The following is a 19,746-nucleotide window of genomic DNA, read 5'->3' as shown; positions in this document are numbered from 1 at the left end:
TGGTACAGGTCTATCACTAAGGGCAATTTACCATGGCCAATCCACCTAACTTGCATGTCTTTGGACTGTGGGAGGAAACCGGAGCACCCGGAGGAAACCCACGCAGACACGGGGAGAACGTGCAGACTCCGCACAGACAGCGACCCAGCAGGGAATCGAACCTGGGACCCTGGCACTGTGAAGACACAGTGCTATCCATTGTGCTACCGTGCTGCCCACATGCACTGGTACAGTACTGGTGGGACAGGTCTGTCACATTTTAGCACTAGGGCACAGTACTGGTGGGGATTGGTCTGTCACTGTATAATACTGGGGTACAGTACTGGTGGGGATGGGTCTGTCACTGTATCACACTGGGATACAGTACTGGCGGGGACAGGTCTGTCACTGTGTAACACTGGGTTACAATACTGGTGGGGATAGGTCTGTCACTGTATAACACTGGGGTACAGTACTGGTGGGGACAGGTCTGTCACTGTATAACACTGGGTTACAGTACTGGTGGGGACGGGTCTGTCACTGTATTACACTGGGTTACAGTACTGGTGGGGACAGGTCTGTCACTGTATAACACTGGGGTACAGTACTGGTGGGGACAGGTCTGTCACTATAACACTGGGTTACAGTACTGGTGGGGACGGGTCTGCCACTGTATAACACTGAGGCACAGTACTGGTGGGGAAGGGGCTGTCAATCTGGAACCTGAATTCTTATTTATTTTTAATTGAGCAAGCAATATTCCGCTTGTCTCTGTTGCTGCTAATTTTCTATCTACTGACTCTCTCTGATCTTTCCTGTCTGCCCTCAACTCTCTTGTGCTCCTGAATCAGTTCAATATTCTATGTGTGTTTCTCACTTGTAGGTCCTCCCCGACAAAGAAGGGAAGCGATGTTTATTCTGTATAAAAACTGCAAACCGTACCTTTGAGTTGAGTGCGTCTGACACAAAACGTCGACAGGAATGGATAGACAGTAAGTTGTCAGATAAATGTGTCTTGTGTTGCCCCTGTTGGTTCAGTGCTATATAGAACAGACAGTACAGAAGGAGAACATTCAGCCCATCAAGCCTGCACTGACCCACTTAAGCCCTCACTTCCACCCTATCCCCGTAACCCAATCATCCCTCCTAACCTTTTTGGACACTAAGGGCAATTTAGCGTGGCCAATCCACCTAAGCTGCACATCTTTGGACTGTGGGAGGAAACTGCAGCACCCGGAGGAAACCCACGCAGACACGGGGAGAACGTGCAGACTCCGCACAAACAATGACCCAGCGGGGAATCGAACCTGGGACCCTGGCGCTGTAAAGCCACAGTGCTAGCCACTTGTGCTACCGTGCTATGAGCGGTGTTTTGGTTCTGAAATGTTGTCTGCTGCGCGATGCGTCACTCTTGACTCCGAATTCCAGCAGGACTCTTGGCAGAGGGGGAGATGGTGGTATAGTGGCCATGTCACTGGACTAGTAATCCAGAGGCCCAGGCTAATACTGTGGGGACATGGGTTCAAATCCCGCCAAGGCAGGTGTTAGAATTTTAAATTCAATTAATAAATCTGGAATATAAATCTAGTCTCAGTAATGGTGATTGTAATATTGTGGGGTTGTGTAGGAATTGTGACAAAGGCCCGCAGCTCCAGACACTTTACTATAAGATCTTTAGCAGGTGCGCTATGCCTGTAGCCTCACTGGTGAGAACTCCCACACTATCAACACGTCACTTCCTTGTACAGGACATGATGATACACACATTCTACATCTTCACCATTTTAGTTGGTACAATCCATACTTGCATGCAAATAGCAATATTGAAATGTCATTAACAAAGCTTTGGACAACTTGATTGCACAGAGCATGAGCTTGACCCAGATGACCTGGAGTAAAGCCCAAACATGTCGCTTCCTCTCTCCTTTCAGAAATGGCACGTATATACGCCTGAATTCGTAACTAGTCCTGAAGCTGGGGGTTTGGTTAGCTCAGCCACCCCGAGTGTGTATCATTCAAGTTGGCCGTTCCCAGGAGGCAGCTGGGTTATTGCCCACATGGCTGGTCGTACCAGGTAGGCCTGGGGTGGGCATGGTTGCTGCAGGGTTCGTTGCCTTGGTAGCAGGAGAGGCCTTCGTCCCGGTTGGGGTCACAGATTGTGGACTCTGTGTGTCAGCCTCTGTGGTGGTTGGCAGTGCCAGTTTGGGCACCTGTGGCAGGTGATGCCGGTTCCTGACGTACAGGGCACCAGCTGAGGCGATCAGGTAACTGTTCGCTTGGGGCGCATAATAACTCTGTAGAAACCAGTCGTCCAGAACAGAAAGAGACTGCTGCTGCATCTTAACAGACCAAACGTCTAAACGCGGGGACTTATGGAGATGCCGGTCTGGGTTGGAACAGCAGGTTTTAAGCTCCCGCCAAACATTTCCTACTGGGTGAGCTACCGCCCTCTTAATACGGGAATTCATATTCCACAAAACCCACAGGGAGACTTATTGACGATATTGTCATGTTCTGTACACTGGCCGGTATGAATGATGCACAACAGAGCATCTAGTTATTGACTAGTTAAAATAATTTATTATAAAACAACTGCGTGGTAAAGATAACTGGAATAAATATATAAAACTACTAACACAAACTAACTATTCTAGAGCTACTGCAAGATACGCCAATACGACTTTCTCCCAAGGCACAGTAGGTTTACATTGCCACCTGCTGGTCGGAGGTCGTGTACATTATTATATACAAGATTGCTTATAGAACATAGAACAGTACAGGCCCTTCGATCCACAATGTTGTGCCGACAATTTATCCAAATCTAAATCAACCTAACTTACACCCCTTCAATTTACTGTTTTCCACATGCCTGTCCAAGAGTAGCTTAAATGTCCCTAATGACTCTGACTCCACCACCTCCCCTGGCAGTGCATTCCACACACCCACCACTCTCTGTGTAAAGAGCCTACCTCTGACATCTCCCCTATACCTTCCTCCAGTCACCTTAAAATTATGTCCCCTCGTGACAGCCATTTCCACCCTGGGGAAAAGTCTCTGGCTATCCACTCTATCCATGCCTCTCATCACCTTGTACACCTCTATCAAGTCACCTCTCTGCCTTCTTCGCTCCAGTGAGAAAAGCCCTAGCTCCCTCAACCTTTCTTCATAAGACATGCCCTCCAGTCCAGGCAGCATCCTGGTAAATCTCCTCTGAACCCTCTCCAAAGCATCCGCATCCTTCCTATAATGAGGCGACCAGAACTAGGCACAATATTCCACGTGTGGTCTAACCAGGGTTTTACAAAGCTGTAGCAAAGCCTCGCGGCTCTTAAACTCAATCCCCCTGTTAATGAAAGCCAACATACCATACACCTTCTTAACAACCCTATCAACCTGGGTGGCAACTTTGAGGGATCTATGTACGTGGACCCCAAGATCTCTCTGTTCCTCCACATTGCCAAGAATCCTGCCTTTAACCCTATATTCAGCATTCAAATTCGACCTTCCAAAATGAATCACTTCACATTTATCTAGGTTGAACGCCATCTGCCACTTCTCAGTCCAGCTCTTCATCCTATCAATGTCCTGTTGTAATCTGCAACAACCTTCAACACTATCTATAACTCCACCAACCTTTGTGTCATCGGCAAACTTACTAGCCCACCCTTCCACTTCCTCATCCAAGTCATTTATAAAAATCACAGAGAGCAAAGGTCCCAGAACAGATCCTTGCGGGACACCACTGGTCACCGACCTCCAGGCGGAATACTTTCCATCCACTACCACTCACAGTCTTCTTTCAGCCAGCCAATTCTGTATCCAAACAGCCAAATTTCCCTGTATCCCATGCCCCCTAACTTTCTGAATGAGCCTACCATGGGGAACCTTATCAAATGCCTTTCTGAAATCCATATATACCACATTCAATGCCCGATCTTCATCAATGTGCCTCGTCACATCCTCAAAGAATTCACTGAGGCTTGTGAGGCATGACCTGCCCCTCATAAAGCCATGCTGACTATCAAACTATGTTTTTCTCAAAAATCATAAATCTTATCTCTCAGAATCCTTTCCAATATTTTGCTCACCACAGATGTAAGACTCACTGGTCTGTAATTTCCAGGGATTTCCCATTCTCTTTTTTGAACAGGTGAACAACATTCGCCTCCCTCCCAACATCCGTTACTACTCCAGTGGAGAATGAGGACGCAAAGATCATCGCCAACGGCGCAGCAATCTCCCTCGCTCCCCGTAGTAACCTTGGGTATATCCCGGCAGGTCCAGGGGACTTATCTATCCTGATGCTTTTCAAAATTTCCAGCACATTCTCCTTCTTAATATCAACCTGTTCGAGTCTATTAACTCAGTTCTCACGAGCAACAAGATCCCTCTCTCTAGTGAATACTGAAGCAAAATATTCATTTAGCCTGCCCTACCTCCTCAGACTCAAGGCACAAGTTCCCTCCACTATCCCTGATCGGCCCTACTCTCACTCTAATCATTCTCTTATTTCTCACACGCCTTGGAGCTTTCCCTAATCCTTTCCGCCAGGGCTTTTTCATGCCCCCTTCTAGCTCTCCTCAGTCCATTTTTGAGTTCCTTCCTGGCTACCTTGTAACTCTCTAGAGCCATGCCAGATCCTTGCTTCCTCAACCTTACGTAAGCTCCCTTCTTCCTCTTGACGAGAAGCTCCACTTAGTCATAGTCATAGAATTTACAGTACAGAAGGAGGCCATTCGGCCCATCTAGTCTGCACCGGCTCTTGGAAAGAGCACCCTACCCAAGGTCAACACCGCCACCCTATCCCCATAACCCAGTAACCCCACCCAACCCAACACTAAGGGCAATTTTGGACACTAAGGGCAATTTATCATGGCCAATCCACCTAACCCGCACATCTTTGGACTGTGGGAGGAAACCGGAGCACCCGGAGGAAACCCACGCACACACGGGGAGGATGTGCAAACTCCGCACAGACAGTGACCCAAGCCAGAATCGAACCTGGGACCCTGGAGCTGTGAAGCAATTGTGCTATCCACAAGGCTACCGTGCTACCACTTCTCTTGTCATCCAAGGCTCCTTCACCTTACCATTCCTTCTTCATCTCAGTGGGACAAAACTATCCAGCACTCGCAGCAAGTGCTCCTTAAACAACCCCCAGATTACTGTTGTGCATTTCCCCAAGAACTGTTCCCATTTTATGCTACTCCTAACATCCCCTTTCCTTTGGAAACGTAGTTATTTACAAAATAACATGATATGCATAAATTATTATAGCATTCAACTATTTACAGTCCATCGCAAATTCAGTCTCTCAGTCTTTGCCTTGTTGATCTTCTGCTGAACTTGTGAAGTTACTTCATCTTCTTTGTGGATGTGAAAGCTGCTCGTATTGGTGTGGGTCTGAATGCTGAACTGTATCTTCTTCAACGAACAAAGAACAGTACAGCACAGGAACAGGCCCTTCAGCCCTCCAAGCCTGCGCCGACCATGGTATCTGCCTAAACTAAAACCACTTACCGAGTCCGTATCCTTCCATTCCCACCCTACTCATGTATTTGTCGAGATGCCCCTTAAATGCCGCTATCGTACCTGCTCCCACCACCTCCCCAGGCAGCACATCCATATATTTACCACCCTCTGTGTAAAAAACTTGCCTCGCACATCTGTTCTAAACTTTTCCCCACCCACTTTAAACTTATGTCCCCGAGTACTTCTTTCTCCTACCCTAGGAAAAAGCATCTGACTATCCACTCTGTCCATGCCACTCATAATCTTGTAGACCTCTATCAGGTCGCCTCTCAACCTCCGTTGTTCCAGTGAAAACAGACCGAGTTTATCTAACCTCTCCTCATAGCTAATGCCCTCCATACCAGGCAAATTGCCTCGGCACCCTCTCCAAAGCATCCACATCCTTCTGGTAGTGTGTGACCAGAATTGTGCGCAATATTCTAAATGAGGCCTAACTAAGCTGCAACATGACTTGCCAATTTTTATATTCAATGCCCCGACCAATGAAGGCCAGCATGCCGTATGCCTTCTTGACCACTTTATCCACATGCATTGCCACTTTCAGTGATTGGTGGACATGCAAGCCCAGATCTCTCTGCCTGTCAGTACTCGCAAGAGTTCTACCATTTACTGTGTGATGCACGATCAATTACACAAAGACGAGAGTTGAATGCAACTGAGGTTTTATTACACTAAGATGTGTGGCCTCCTACAGCAGCTGGCGAAATGGCTGCTGTAAGGGGAGCACACATATTGATACTCCGCCTACTGGGCGGAGCCAGCAGGCAGGGAACTACCCCCGTATCTGTAGTACATGGCCTTACCACAAATCACCTAATATATACATCAGTGGTGACTATCACATTCACCCCCTGTTAAAATTGAGTCTGGCGGGGGTGGTGGAGAACCATATACAAGTACATGTATCTGATCTACAGAGAAAAAAATGGAGTCCCGATCAAGTTACAGGTTCAGTCGGTCCGGAGCCTTGATCTGCCGTTGGGAGCGCTGCAGTGGTGGCGGCGAGTCCAGTGTCGGTCTGGTCCTCGGTGATTCCGGGAGCATGCCAAAATCCTCGTCATCCTCGTGGGCAGGGGGAGGACGGGTTATCCTGGGGCTGGGGTTGGGGTGGGGTGCGCCGGGGAAGGGGAGGGTGGCGCTGGGTCGGAGGGGTGTGTGTGTGTGGAACCAGCTGGTGCCAGGTCCCTGAGGGAGACTGTGTCTTGGCGGCCGTCGGGGTACGCTACGTAGGCGTACTGCGGGTTTGCGTGGAGTAGCTGTACCCTTTCAACCAACGGGTCTGCCTTGTGGAGTCGTACGTGCTTACGGAGGAGTACGGGTCCTGGAGCTGCGAGCCAAGTCGGGAGCGACACCCCGGAGGTGGACTTCCTGGGGAAGGCAAAGAGACGTTCATGTCATTAGTGCACAGGAGTGACCGAATGGAGTGCAGTGCGTCAGGGAGGACCTCCTGCCAGCGGGAGGCCGGGAGATTTCTGGACCTTAGGGCCAGCTGGACGGCCCTCCAAACTGTCCCATTCTCCCTCTCCACCTGCCCGTTTCCCCGGGGGTTATTGCTGGTCGTCCTGCTCGAGGCGATACCCTTGTTGAGCAGGAACTGACGCAGCTCATCGCTCATGAATGAGGATCCCCTGTCGCTGTGGACATAGGCGGGGAAACCGAACAGAGCGAAGATAGTGTTGAGGGCTTTGATGATGGTGGCAGACGTCATATCAGGGCATGGGATGGCGAAGGGGAATCTGGAGTACTCATCGACCACTGAGGAAGTACGTGTTACGGTCGGTGGAGGGCCCCTTTGAAGTCCACGCTGAGGAGTTCAAAGGGGCGGGAGGCCTTCACCAGGCACGCACGGTCTGGCTGGTAGAAGTGCAGTTTGCACACCGCACAGACCTGGCAGTCTCTGGTGATTGCCCTGACTTCCTCGGCGGAGTAGGGCAGGTTGCGGGCCTTGATGCAATGGTAAAAACGTGTCACCCCTGGGTGACAGAGGTTGCCGTGCAGGGTCCAGAGTCGGTCCACCTGTACCTCGGGATAGGGCATACCTCATTGAGCTTACCGGGTAGATACAAAAACTCGTAGTTGTAGGTGGAGAGCTCGATCCTCCACCTCAAGATTTTAACGTTTTTGATCTTCACCCGCTATGTGTTGTTAAACATGAAAGCTACTGACCGTTGGTCAGTGAGGCGAGTGAATCTTCTGCCGGCCAGGTAATGCCTCCAATGCCGCACAGTTTCAACGATGCCTTGGGCCTCTTTTTCGACGGAGGAGTGCTGAATTTCGGAGGCATGAAGGTTTCGTGAAAAGAATGCCACGGGCCTGCCTGCCTGGTTGAGGGTGGCGGCCAGAGCGACGTCTGATGCTTCGCTCTCGACTTGGAAGGGGAGCGTTTCGTCGACTGCGTGCATCGCGGCCATGGCGATGTCGGCCTTAATACGGTTGAAGGCCTGGTGAGCCTCGGCCGTTAGGGGAAAAAGTGTTGATTGGATGAGTGGGCGGGCGTTGTACGCATAATTTGGGACCCACTGGGCCAGAAAAGAACCCCAGGCAACGTTTGAGGGCCTTGGGGGCAGTAGGGGAGGGGGAGTTCCATGAGGGGGCGCATGTGGTCGGGATCGGGCCCCAGAACTCTGTTCTGAACCACAGAGCCGAGGATGGCTAAGCGGTTCGTGCTGAACACACACTTCTCCTTGTTATAAGTGAGGTTGAGGAGAGTGGCGGTGCGGAGAAATTTGGCAAGGTTGGCGTCATGGTCCTGCTGATATTGGCCGCAGATGGTGACATTGTCTAGGTACTGGAAAGTGGCCCGCAGCCCGTGCCGGTCGACCATTCGGTCTATTTCCTGTTGGAAAACCGAGACCCCGTTGGTGACACCGAAAGGAACCCTGAGAAAGTGGTAAAGGCGGCTGTCTGCCTCGAAGGCAATCCGCCTTACAGATGGGGAGCTGGTAGTAGGCGGATTTAAGGTCGACAGTTGAGAAGACCCGGTACTGTGCAATCTGATTGACCATATCAGATATGCGTGGGAGGGGGTACGTGTCGAGCTGCGTGTACCTATTGATGGTCTGGCTGTAGTCCACGACCATTCTGTGTTTCTCCCCAGTTTTCACCACTACCACTTGGGCTCTCCAGGTTTGCTGGCCTCGATGATGCCTTCCCGAAGCAGTCGCTGGACTTCGGACCTGATGAAGGTCCTGTCCTGGGCGCTGTACCGTCTGCTCCTGGTGGCGACGAGTTTGCAATCTGGGGTTAAGTTTACAAATAGGGACGGTGGGTCGACCTTTAGGGTCGCGAGGCCGCACCCAGTAAGAGGTGGTAGGGGCCCGCTGAATTTCAATGTTAGGTTCTGGAGGTTGCACTGCAAGTCGAGGCCGAGTAGCAAGGCAGCGCAGAGGTTGGGGAGGACCTAGAGCCGGAAGCTGGTAAGCTCCACGCCCTGGACAGTGAGAGTGGCTATGCAGTACCCCCAGATCGCCACGGAGAGGGACTCGGAGGCCAGGGAGATTCTCTGATTGGCGGGGTGTATCGCGAGGGAGCAGCGCCTTACCGTATCGGGATGAATGAAGCTCCCGGTGCTTCCAGAGTCCAGCAGGCAGGAGATCTCGTGCCCATCGATTTTCACGCTTGTAGAGGCGGTTGCTAGGTTGTGTGGGCGAGACTGGTCAATCGTGACCGAGGCGAGACGCGGCTGATCGTCGATGGTGGCAGCCAATGGGGTGCCCGGGGGGCATGGGTCCTGGTAAGATGGCGGTGCCCACTGGCCGCATGTGCCGTGGGGGAGACAAGATGACGGCGCTTGATGTTCCTGGGGAGGACAAGATGGCAGTGCCCACGGGCCGCACGTGGTGGGGGTTGAACAAAATGGTGGCGCCCACGGGCTGCACGTGGTCCGAGGAGGGGAAGATGGCGGCGCCCACTGGCCGTACGGAGGGTGGGGGGTCGGAACAATAGCGGCGACTGAACGGGCCTGGCACACCGCCGCTAAGTGCCCCTTCTTGCCGCAGGCCTTGCAAAGGGCGCTCCGGGCCGGGCAGCGTTGTCGGGGGTGTTTTGGCCGCCCACAGAAGTAACGTTTGGGGCCCCCGGGGTTGGCACAGGCGTGGGGTTGGCTGAGTGGGGTCCCCGGTGGGGCGGCCGTCTGCGGAGTCCACGATGCGTAGGAGGGGTGGCCCGCGCAGCCGGGGGTGTAGGCCTGGATGTTGCGCGAGGCGACCGTCAGCGAGAGCGCAAGCTTTTTGGTTGCCGCGAGGTCGAGCATGGCCCTTTCTAAAAGGTGTTGGCGGATGTAATCTGACCCTATCTCCGTAACAATAGCGTCCCCCAGAATGCAAGTTCGAGTGTTCCGTGGCTGTGACGGCCTGACAGTCACAGTCTCTGACTAGGGAAATTAGAGCACGCCAGAAGTCTTCTACTCACTCACCAGGGAGTTGGCTGCGCGTGGAGAGGATGTGTCTGGCGTAGAGCGTGTTAGTCCGCTGAACATAGTTTTCCTTCAGTAGCGCCATGGCTTTGTCGTAGTTCGCCGCGTCCTGGTTAAGCGGAAAGACGTTGGAGCTCAGCCACATGTAGAGGATCTGAATCTTCTGAGTTTCCGGAATTGGGTCTGGTGCAGACCTGATGTAAGCTTCGAAACAGGCTTGCCAATGTTCAAAGTCCTTTTTGGCGTTGCCTGATTGCGGATCCAGCTGCAGGCGATCCGGCTTGATGCGGAGGTCCATCTTCTGAAAACTTGAGTGTAATAAATTGCTGCACGATCAATTATACAAAGACGAGAGTTGAATGCAACTGAGGGTTTATTACACTAAGATGTGTGGCCCCCTCCAGCAGCTGGTGAAATGGCTGCTGTATGGGGAGCACACATATTTATACTCTGCCTACTGGGCGGAGCCAGCAGGCAGGGAACTACTGTAGTACAGGGCCTTACCACAAATCACCTAATATATACACCTGTGGTGATTACCACACTGTGTAATTCCTCCGTGCATTGGACGTTCCAAAGTGCATCAACTTAGACTTGTCAAGATTAAACTCCATTGGAACTTCCGGTGGCGGCTATGAAGGAGTAAGTCGCACATTTGGTGGCTTCCGCTCGGGTCGGACTTTTGGACCTTTTCCCCCGATTTTCTACCGGACTTGAATTGAAAAATTGAAGACAGAGGCAATTGTGAACTGAATTCCCACATCGGTGCATGGAGAGGAGGACTAGAAGTGCTCGTAAAGGCAGAAACAGAAAGACAGAGAAGGCTTGGGCTGAAGCTGCAGCGGGAGATAGCATGGCGGAGGACCGGACCTCTGGTTTATCGACCCAGTGGTCAACAGAGCAGCTGATGCAAGTTATTCAGGAAGGCTTCACTAAGCAGAAACCGGGCTGCTTGGACCCGATAAAAGAGTCAATTGAGCGGCTGGAGCTTAGATTGGACGCCCAAGATCGGGCAATCCAGAAGGTAGAGAAGACGCTGGCTGAACAGGAGGAACACCAAACTGCGGTGGAGTTGGAGGTGGGGATGCTGAGAGACCAGTAGAAGAAGCTCCTGGAGAGGGTGGAGGACCAAGAGTATAGGTCCCGCCGGCAGAACTTGAGGATCGTTGGGCTCCCAGAGGGGTCCGAAGGAGCGGGAGCTGGGGCATACATCGCAGATATGTTTGAGAAGCTGCTGGGGGATGGGGCGTTCTTCCGACCCTTGCAGGTGGACAGGGCTCACAGAGCACTCGCGAGGAAGCCGCGAACGGGAGACCCCCGAGGGCAATGGTGGTGAGATTCCACAGGTACTTGGATAAGGAGCACATTCTACAATGGGTCAAGAGACACGGAGCTGTAAATAGGACAACAGTATCCTGGGGACCTACCAAGACCTGAGTGTGGAGGTGGCCAGGAGAAGAGCGGGCTTTAACTAGATCAGTCGACACTTTTTAAGAAAAAGGTGAAGTTCGGACTGTTGTATCCGGCCCGTCTCTGGGTCACGCACGAGGAACAGCACATTTATTTTGAGTCGCCTGAGGACGCGCTGGACTTCGCGAAAAGGAAAGGACTGGTGGTGGACTGAGAACTTTTGAACTTTGCTGCAACGTTCATGTTTTTTTATGAAAAAAAAGAGTTTCTCATTTTTTGTTTTGTGGAAGCTGTCTGTAATGCCTTCTGTATTGATTTGGGACCAGTGGCAGAGCTGAGTGAGTGAAGGGGAAGAGTAGGCAGGGAGCAGATGATGAACGCAAAGTGACTGGTGGTCTGAGGTGCATTTGATTTAATGCAAGAAGTGTAGTAGGTAAGGCAGATGAACTTAGGGCTTGGATTAATACCTGGGAGTATGATGCTATTGCTATTACTGAGACTTGGTTGAGGGAAGGGCATGATTGGCAACTAAATATCCCAGGATATCGATGCTTCAGGCGGGATAGAGAGGGAGGTAAAAGGGGTGGAGGAGTTGCATTACTGGTCAGAGAGGATATCATTGAGAGCATTGACTTGGATGAGGGAGTTGAAGGGTGGGTCAGTAAATTTGCAGACGATACAAAGATTGGTGGAGTTGTGGATAGTAAGGAGGGCTGTTGTCGGCTGCAAAGAGACATCGATAGGATGCAGAGCTGGGCTGAGAAGTGGCAGATGGAGTTTAACCCTGAAAAGTGTGAGGTTGTCCATTTTGGAAGGACAAATATGAATGCGGAATACAGGGTTAACGGTAGAGTTCTTGGCAATGTGGAGGAGAAGAGAGATCTTGGGGTCTATGTTCATACATCTTTGAAAGTTGCCACTCAAGTGGATAGAGCTGTGAAGAAGGCCTATGGTGTGCTCGCGTTCATTAACAGAGGGATTGAATTTAAGAGCCGTGAGGTGATGATGCAGCTGTACAAAACTTTGGTAAGGCCACATTTGGAGTACTGTGTACAGTTCTGGTCGCCTCATTTTAGGAAGGATGTGGAAGCTCTGGAAAAGGTGCAAAGAAGATTTACCAGGATGTTGCCTGGAATGGAGAGTAGGTCTTACGAGGAAAGGTTGAGGGTGCTAGGCCTTTTCTCATTAGAGCGGAGAAGGATGAGGGGCGACTTGATAGAGGTTTATAAGATGATCAGGGGAATAGATAGAGTAGACAGTCAGAGACTTTTCCCCGGGTGGAACACACCATTACAAGGGGACATAAATTTAAGGTGAAAGGTGGAAGATATAGGAGGGATATCAGAGGTAGGTTCTTTACCCAGAGAGTAGTGGGGGCATGGAATGCACTGCCTGTGGAAGTAGTTGAGTCGGAAACATTAGGGACCTTCAAGCAGCTATTGGATAGGTACATGGATTACGGTAAAATGATATAGTGTAGATTTATTTGTTCTTAAGGGCAGCACGGTAGCATTGTGCATAGCACAATTGCTTCACAGCTCCATGGTCCCAGGTTCGATTCCGGATTGGGTCATTGTCTGTGCGGAGTCTGCACGTCCTCCCCGTGTCTGCGTGGGTTTCCTCCGGGTGCTCCGGTTTCCTCCCACAGTCCAAAGATGTGCGGGTTAGGTGAATTGGCCAATGATAAATTGCCCTTAATGTCCAAATTGCCCTTGGTGTTGGGTGGAGGTGTTGAGTTTGGGTAGGGTGCTCTTTCCAAGAGCCGGTGCAGACTCAAAGGGCCGAATGGCCTCCTTCTGCACTGTAAATTCAATGATAATCTATGATTAATCTAGGACAAAGGTTCGGCACAACATCGTGGGCCGAAGGGCCTGTTCTGTGCTGTATTTTCTATGTTCTATGTTCTATGTTCATCACAGCTGAGCTGAAGGAGGGCACTATGGAGGACTCAAGCAGTGAGGCGATATGGGCAGAGCTCAGAAATAGGAAGGGTGCAGTAACAATGTTGGGGCTGTAGTACAGACCTCCCAACAGCGAGCGTGAGATAGAGGTACAAATATGTAAACAGATTATGGAAAGATGTAGGAGCAACAGGGTGGTGGTGATAGGAGATTTTAATTTTCCCAACATTGACTGGGATACACTTAGTGTCAGAGGTCTAGATGGAGCAGAATTTGTAAGGAACATCCAGGAGGGTTTTCTAGAGCAGTATGTAAATAGTCCAACTCTGGAAGGGGCCAGACTGGACCTGGTGTTGGGGAATGATCCTGGCCAGGTGGTTGAAGTTTCAGTCGGGGATTACTTTGGGAATAGGGATCACAATTCCGTAAGTTTTAGAATACTCATGGACAAAGACGAGAGTGGTCCTAAAGGAAGAGTGCTAAATTGGGGGAAGGCCAACTGTACCAAAATTCGGCAAGAGCTGGAGAATGTGGATTAGGAGCAGCTGTTTGAAGGTAAATCCACATTTGATATGTGGGAGGCTTTTAAAGACAGGTTGATTAGATTTTAATTAAATCTTATGAGGAAAGGCTGATGGACTTGAGGTTGTTTTCGTTGGAGAGAAGAAGGTTAAGAGGAGACTTAATAGAGGCATACAAAATGATCAGGGGGTTAGATGGGTGGACAGTGAGAGCCTTCTCCCGCGGATGGAAATGGCTGGCATGAGGGGACATAGCTTTAAACTGAGGGGTAATAGATATAGGACAGAGGTTAGAGGTAGGTTCTTTACGCAAAGAGTGGTGAGGCCGTGGAATGCCCTACCTGCAATAGTAGTGAACTCGCCAACATTGAGGGCATTTAAAAGTTTATTGGATAAGCATATGGATGATAATGGCATAGTGTAGGTAGATGGCTTTTGTTTCGGTGCAACATTGTGGGCCGAAGGGCCTGTACTGCGCTGTATCATTCTATGTTCTATGTCCCTGTGAAAATGAGGGATAGAAATGGCAAGATTAGGGAACCATGGATGACAGGTGAAATTGTGAGACTAGCTAAGAGGAAAAAGGAGGCATACATAAGGTCCAGGCAACTGAACACAGACGAAGCTTTGGAAGAATATCGGGAATGTAGGACCAATCTGAGACGAGGAATCAAGAGGGCTAAAAGGGGTCATGAAATATCTTTCGCAAACAGGTTTAAGGAAAATCCCAAAGTCTTTTATTCATATATAAGGAGCAAGAGGGTAACTAGAGAAAGGGTTGGCCCACTCAAGGACAAAGTAGGAAAGTTATGCGTGGAGTCAGAGAAAATGGGTGAGATTCTTAACGAGTACTTTGCGTCGGTATTCACCGAGGAGAGGGACATGACGGATGTTGAGGTTAGGGATAGATGTTTGTCATGTCGGCATAAGGAGGGAGGATGTGTTGGGTATTCTAAAAGGCATTAAGGTGGGCAAGTCCTCAGGTCTGGAGGGAGTCAATCCCAGGTTATTGAGGGAAGGGAGAGAGGAAATAGCTGGGACCTTAACAGATATCTTTGCAGAACACTGAACACTAGTGAGGTACCGGAGGACTGGAGAATTGCTAATGTTGTCCCCTTGTTCAAGAAGGGTAGCAGGGATAATTCAGATAATTATAGATCGGTGAGCCTCACATCAGTGGTAGGGAAGCTGCTGTAGATGATACTGAGGGATAGGATCTATTCCCATTTGGAAGAAAATGGCCTTATCAGTGATGGTTTTGTGCAGGGAAGGTCATGTCTTACCAACTTCATAGAATTCTTTGAGGAAGTGACAAAGTTGATTGATGAGGGAAGGGCTGTAGATGTCATATGCATGGACTTCAGTAAGGCATTTGATAAGGTTCCCCATGGTAGGCTGATGGAGAAAGTGAAGTCTCATGCGGTCCAGGGTGTACTAGTTAGATGGATAAAGAACTGGCTGGGCAACAGGAGACAGAGAGTAGTAGTGGAAGGGAGTTTCTCAAAATGGAGAACTGTGACCAGTGGTGTTCCACAGGGATCCGTGCTGGGACCACTGTTGTTTGTGATATACATAAATGATCTGGAGGAAGGTATAGGTGGTCTGATTAGCAAGTTTGCAGATGACACTAAGATTGGTGGAGTAGCAGATAGTGAAGGGGACTGTCACAGAATACAGCAGAATATAGATAGATTGGAGAGTTGGGTGGAGAAATGGCAGATGGAGTTCAATCCGGGCAAATGTGAGGTGATGCATTTTGGAAGATCCAATTCAAGAGCGAACTATACGGTAAATGAAAAAGCCCTGGGGAAAATTGATGTACAGAGAGATCTGGGTGTTCAGGTCCATTGTACCCTGAAGGTGGCTGTGCAGGTCGATAGACTGGTCAAGAAGGCATAGGGCATGCTTTCCTTCATCGGAAGGGGTATTGAGTACAAGAGTTGGCAGGTCATGTTACAGTTGTATAAGACTTTGGTTCGACCACATTTGGAATACTGAGTACAGTTCTGGTCGCCACATTACCAAAAGGATGTGGATGCTTTGGAGAGGGTGCAGAGGAGGTTCACCAGGATGTTGCCAGGCATGGAGGGCGCTAGCTATGAAGAGAGGTTGAGTAGATTAGGATTATTTTCATTAGAAAGACGGAGGTTGAGGGGGGACCTCATTGAGGTCTACAAAATCATGAGAGGTATAGATAGGGTGGATAGCAAGAAGCTTACTCCCCAGAGCGGGGGACTCATTAATAGGGGTCACGAGTTCAAGGTGAGAGGGGAAAAGTTTAAGGGAGATATGCGTGGAAAGTTCTTTACACAGAGGGTGGTGGGTGCCTGGAACGCATTGCCGGCGGAGGTGGTAGAGGCGGGCACGATAGCGTCATTTAAGAGGTATCTAGACAGATACATGAATGGGCAGGGAGCAGAGGGATACAGATCCTTAGAAAATAGGTGGCAGTTTTAGATAGAGGATCTGGATCGGCGCAGGCTTGGAGGGCCGAAGGGCCTGTTCCTGTGCTGTAATTTTTCTTTGTTCTTTGTTTACATTTGCACTGTTGCGGGATAGAGTGTGCTTGTTTAGATTTTGGATCTCTTGATCTTTGTTAGCGTTTTTCTCTTCTTCCTGTTTTTTCTGTAATTGTGTTGGGATTGTTGGCCTTGGAATATGTATGTATGAGCGGGTGGGGGGGGGGAACAATAGGTGGGAGACTTTTCGGCGCCAGCGATGGGGGCCACCAAGCTAGCTGGGTGGGCTAGCTCATGGAAGCGCAGTGGGGGTGCGTGCATATGTTAGGTTTATTAAAGGGTTGAGTTATATTGTGTTCTTACTGGGGGGGGGGGAATGTTCTGCTGATGAGGGAGGGACTTGTGCTAAGGGACAGAGAGGAGGTTGGGGGCGGAGGCTGTCTGGGGGGGGGGGGGGGTGGGTGCCGGTGGAGGCGCGGAGCACGGGCTGGAGGCTGGCCCAAAAAAGGGGATGGCTGATCGGCAAAGGCGTGGGGGGGGGGGGCAATGAGCCCCCCAACTAGGCTGATCATCTGGAATGTATGACGGCTAAATGGGCCTGTCAAGAGGGCACGCGTGTTCGCGCATCTGAGGGGACGGAAGGCGGACGTGGTAATGTTACAGGAGACGCACCTTAGAGTAGCTGACCAGATTAGATTGAGGAAAGGCTGGGTCAGTCAGGTCTTTCACTCAGGAGTAGATTCAAAGACTAGAGGGGTCGTGATCCTGATCAATAAACGGGTGGTGTTTGAGGCGGGTAGAATAGTTTCAGATGTGGGAGGTCGGTACTTTATGGTCAGTGGGAAACTGGAGAGGGTGCAGGTGGTATTAGTAAATGTCTATGCGCCAAATTGGGATGATGTGGAGTTTATAAAGAGGATTCTGGGGAAGATACCGGAACTGGACTCGCACAGGTTGGTCATGGGAGGGGACTTTAACACAGTTATTGACCCTGGCCTGGACCGGTCAAGCCCAATAACGGGCAGGGTGCCAGCAATGGCAAAGGAACTAAAAGGGTTCATGGAGCACATGGAGGGGTGGATCCATGGAGATTTGGTCAGCTGAGAACATAAGAACATAAGAACTAGGAGCAGGAGTAGGCCATCTGGCCCCTCGAGCCTGCTCCGCCATTCAATGAGATCATGGCTGATCTTTTGTGGACTCAGCTCCACTTTCCGGCCCGAACACCATAACCCTTAATCCCTTTATTCTTCAAAAAACTATCTATCTTTATCTTAAAAACATTTAATGAAGGGGCCTCTACTGCTTCACTGGGCAAGGAATTCCATAGATTCACAACCCTTTGGGTGAAGAAGTTCCTCCTAAACTCAGTCCTAAATCTACTTCCCCTTATTTTGAGGCTATGCCCCCTAGTTCTGCTTTCACCCGCCAGTGGAAACAACCTGCCCGCATCTATCCTATCGATTCCCTTCATAATCTTATATGTTTCTATAAGATCCCCCCTCATCCTTCTAAACTCCAACGAGTACAGTCCCAGTCTGCTCAACCTCTCCTCATAATCCAACCCCTTCAGCTCTGGGATTAACCTAGTGAATCTCCTCTGCACACCCTCCAGTGCCAGTACGTCCTTTCTCAAGTAAGGAGACCAAAACTGAACACAATACTCCAGGTGTGGCCTCACTAACACCTTATACAGTTGCAGCATAACCTCCCTAGTCTTAAACTCCATCCCTCTAGCAATGAAGGACAAAATTCCATTTGCCTTCTTAATCACCTGTTGCACCTGAAAACCAACTTTCTGCGACTCATGCACGAGCACACCCAGGTCTCTCTGCACAGCAGCATGTTTTAATATTTTATCATTTAAATAATAATCCCTTTTGCCGTTATTCTTACCAAAATGGATAACCTCACATTTGTCAACATTGTATTCCATCTGCCAGACCCTAGCCCATTCACTTAGCCTGTCCAAATCCCTCTGCAGACTTCCAGTATCCTCTGCACTTTTTGCTTTACCACTTATCTTAGTGTCGTCTGCAAACTTGGACACATTGCCCTTGGTCCCCAACTCCAAATCATCTATGTAAATTGTGAACAGTTGTGGGCCCAACACTGATCCCTGAGGGACACCACTAGCTACTGATTGCCAACCAGAGAAACACCCATTAATCCCCACTCTTTGAATTAACCAATCCTCTATCCATGCTCCTACTTTCCCCTTAATGCCATGCATCTTTATCTTATGCAACAACCTTTTGTGTGGCACCTTGTCAAAGGCTTTCTGGAAATCCAGATATACCACATCCATTGGCTCCCCGTTATCTACCGCACTGTTAATGTCCTCAAAAAATTCCACTAAATTAGTTAGGCACGACCTGCCCTTTATGAACCCATACTGCATCTGCCCAATGGGACAATTTCCATCCCATTGAAGGAGTTCTCCTTCTACTCACACGTGTACTCCCGGATTGATTTCTTTATTCTGAGCAGGGCTTTACTGACAGGGGTGGTGGACACAGGGTACTCGGCGATCACAATCTCAGACCATGCTCCGCACTGGGTTGACCTGCAGGTTAGTAAAGACAGTAACCAGCGCCCGCACTGGAAGTTGTATGTGGGACTTTTGGCTGACGAAGGGGTGTGCGAGCGGCTGAGGAAACGTATTCATATCTACCTGCAGGTCAACGACACGGGGGAAATTTCAGCAGTGGTGGGTGGTCTGGGAAGCACTGAAGGCGGTGGTTAGAGGGGAGCTGATCGCGATGCGGGCCCACAGGGAGAAGGTAGACAGGGCAGAGACGGACCACTGGTAAAGGAGATACTACAGATCGATAGGAGGTATGCGGAGACCCCAGATGCAGGGCTTTTAATGCAACGGAGGAGGCTACAGAGTTTGGCTTGTTAACCACAGGGAGGGCGGTGGAGTAGCTGAGAAAGGGGAGGGGGGCGATCTATGAGCATGGAGAGAAGGCCAGCAGAATGCTTGCACAGCAGCTTAGAAAGAGGGAGACAGCCAGGAAGATTGGGAAAGTAAATGATAGAGATGGGAATCTCGTTGGAGATTCAGCAGGGGTGAATAAGGCATTTAGGGATTTTTACAGAAGGCTGTATAGGTTGGAACCCCCTACGGGGCCGGAGGGGATGAGGCACTTCTTAGGGGGGGCTGAATTTCCCAAAGGTGGATGGGGAGCTGGTAGAAGGGCTGAGGGCCCCGATCGGGTTGGAAGAGATAGTGGAGGGTCTGAAGGCCACGCAGTCGGGTAAAGCCCCGGGGCCAGACGGGTACCCAGTGGAGTTTTATAAAAAGTTCTCTGGGATATTGGGACCGTTGTTGATGAGGATGTTCAATGAGGCAAGGAAGAGAGGGGTGCTGCCCCAATGATGTCACAGGCCACGATTTCGCTGATCCTGAAGAGGGACAAGAATCCGGAGCTGTGTGGGTCCTAGAGGCCAATCTCCCTGTTGAATGTGGACGCCAGACTGCTGGCCAAAAGTTTGTCCTCCAGGATTGAGGATTGTGTCCTGGACGT

General features: G+C 50.1%; 1 protein-coding gene across 3 annotated transcripts in view; it reads left to right on the top strand.

The window, feature by feature from the left end:
* LOC140396111 (differentially expressed in FDCP 6 homolog) overlaps positions 1–19,746 on the top strand; it is a 176,986-nt gene that overhangs the window by 79,966 nt on the left and 77,274 nt on the right. For all 3 annotated transcript variants that reach the window (XM_072484229.1, XM_072484228.1, XM_072484230.1), the window contains one exon: positions 863–971. In XM_072484229.1, coding sequence (XP_072340330.1) covers positions 863–971 — 109 coding nt within the window. The remainder of the gene's footprint in view (positions 1–862; positions 972–19,746) is intronic.

Source organism: Scyliorhinus torazame, chromosome 19 (genome assembly GCF_047496885.1).
Source record: "Scyliorhinus torazame isolate Kashiwa2021f chromosome 19, sScyTor2.1, whole genome shotgun sequence".
Taxonomy (NCBI): Eukaryota; Metazoa; Chordata; class Chondrichthyes; order Carcharhiniformes; family Scyliorhinidae; genus Scyliorhinus; species Scyliorhinus torazame.
The sequence above is the reverse complement of the archived record's forward strand: the minus strand, read 5'-3'. Positions and strand labels throughout refer to the sequence as shown.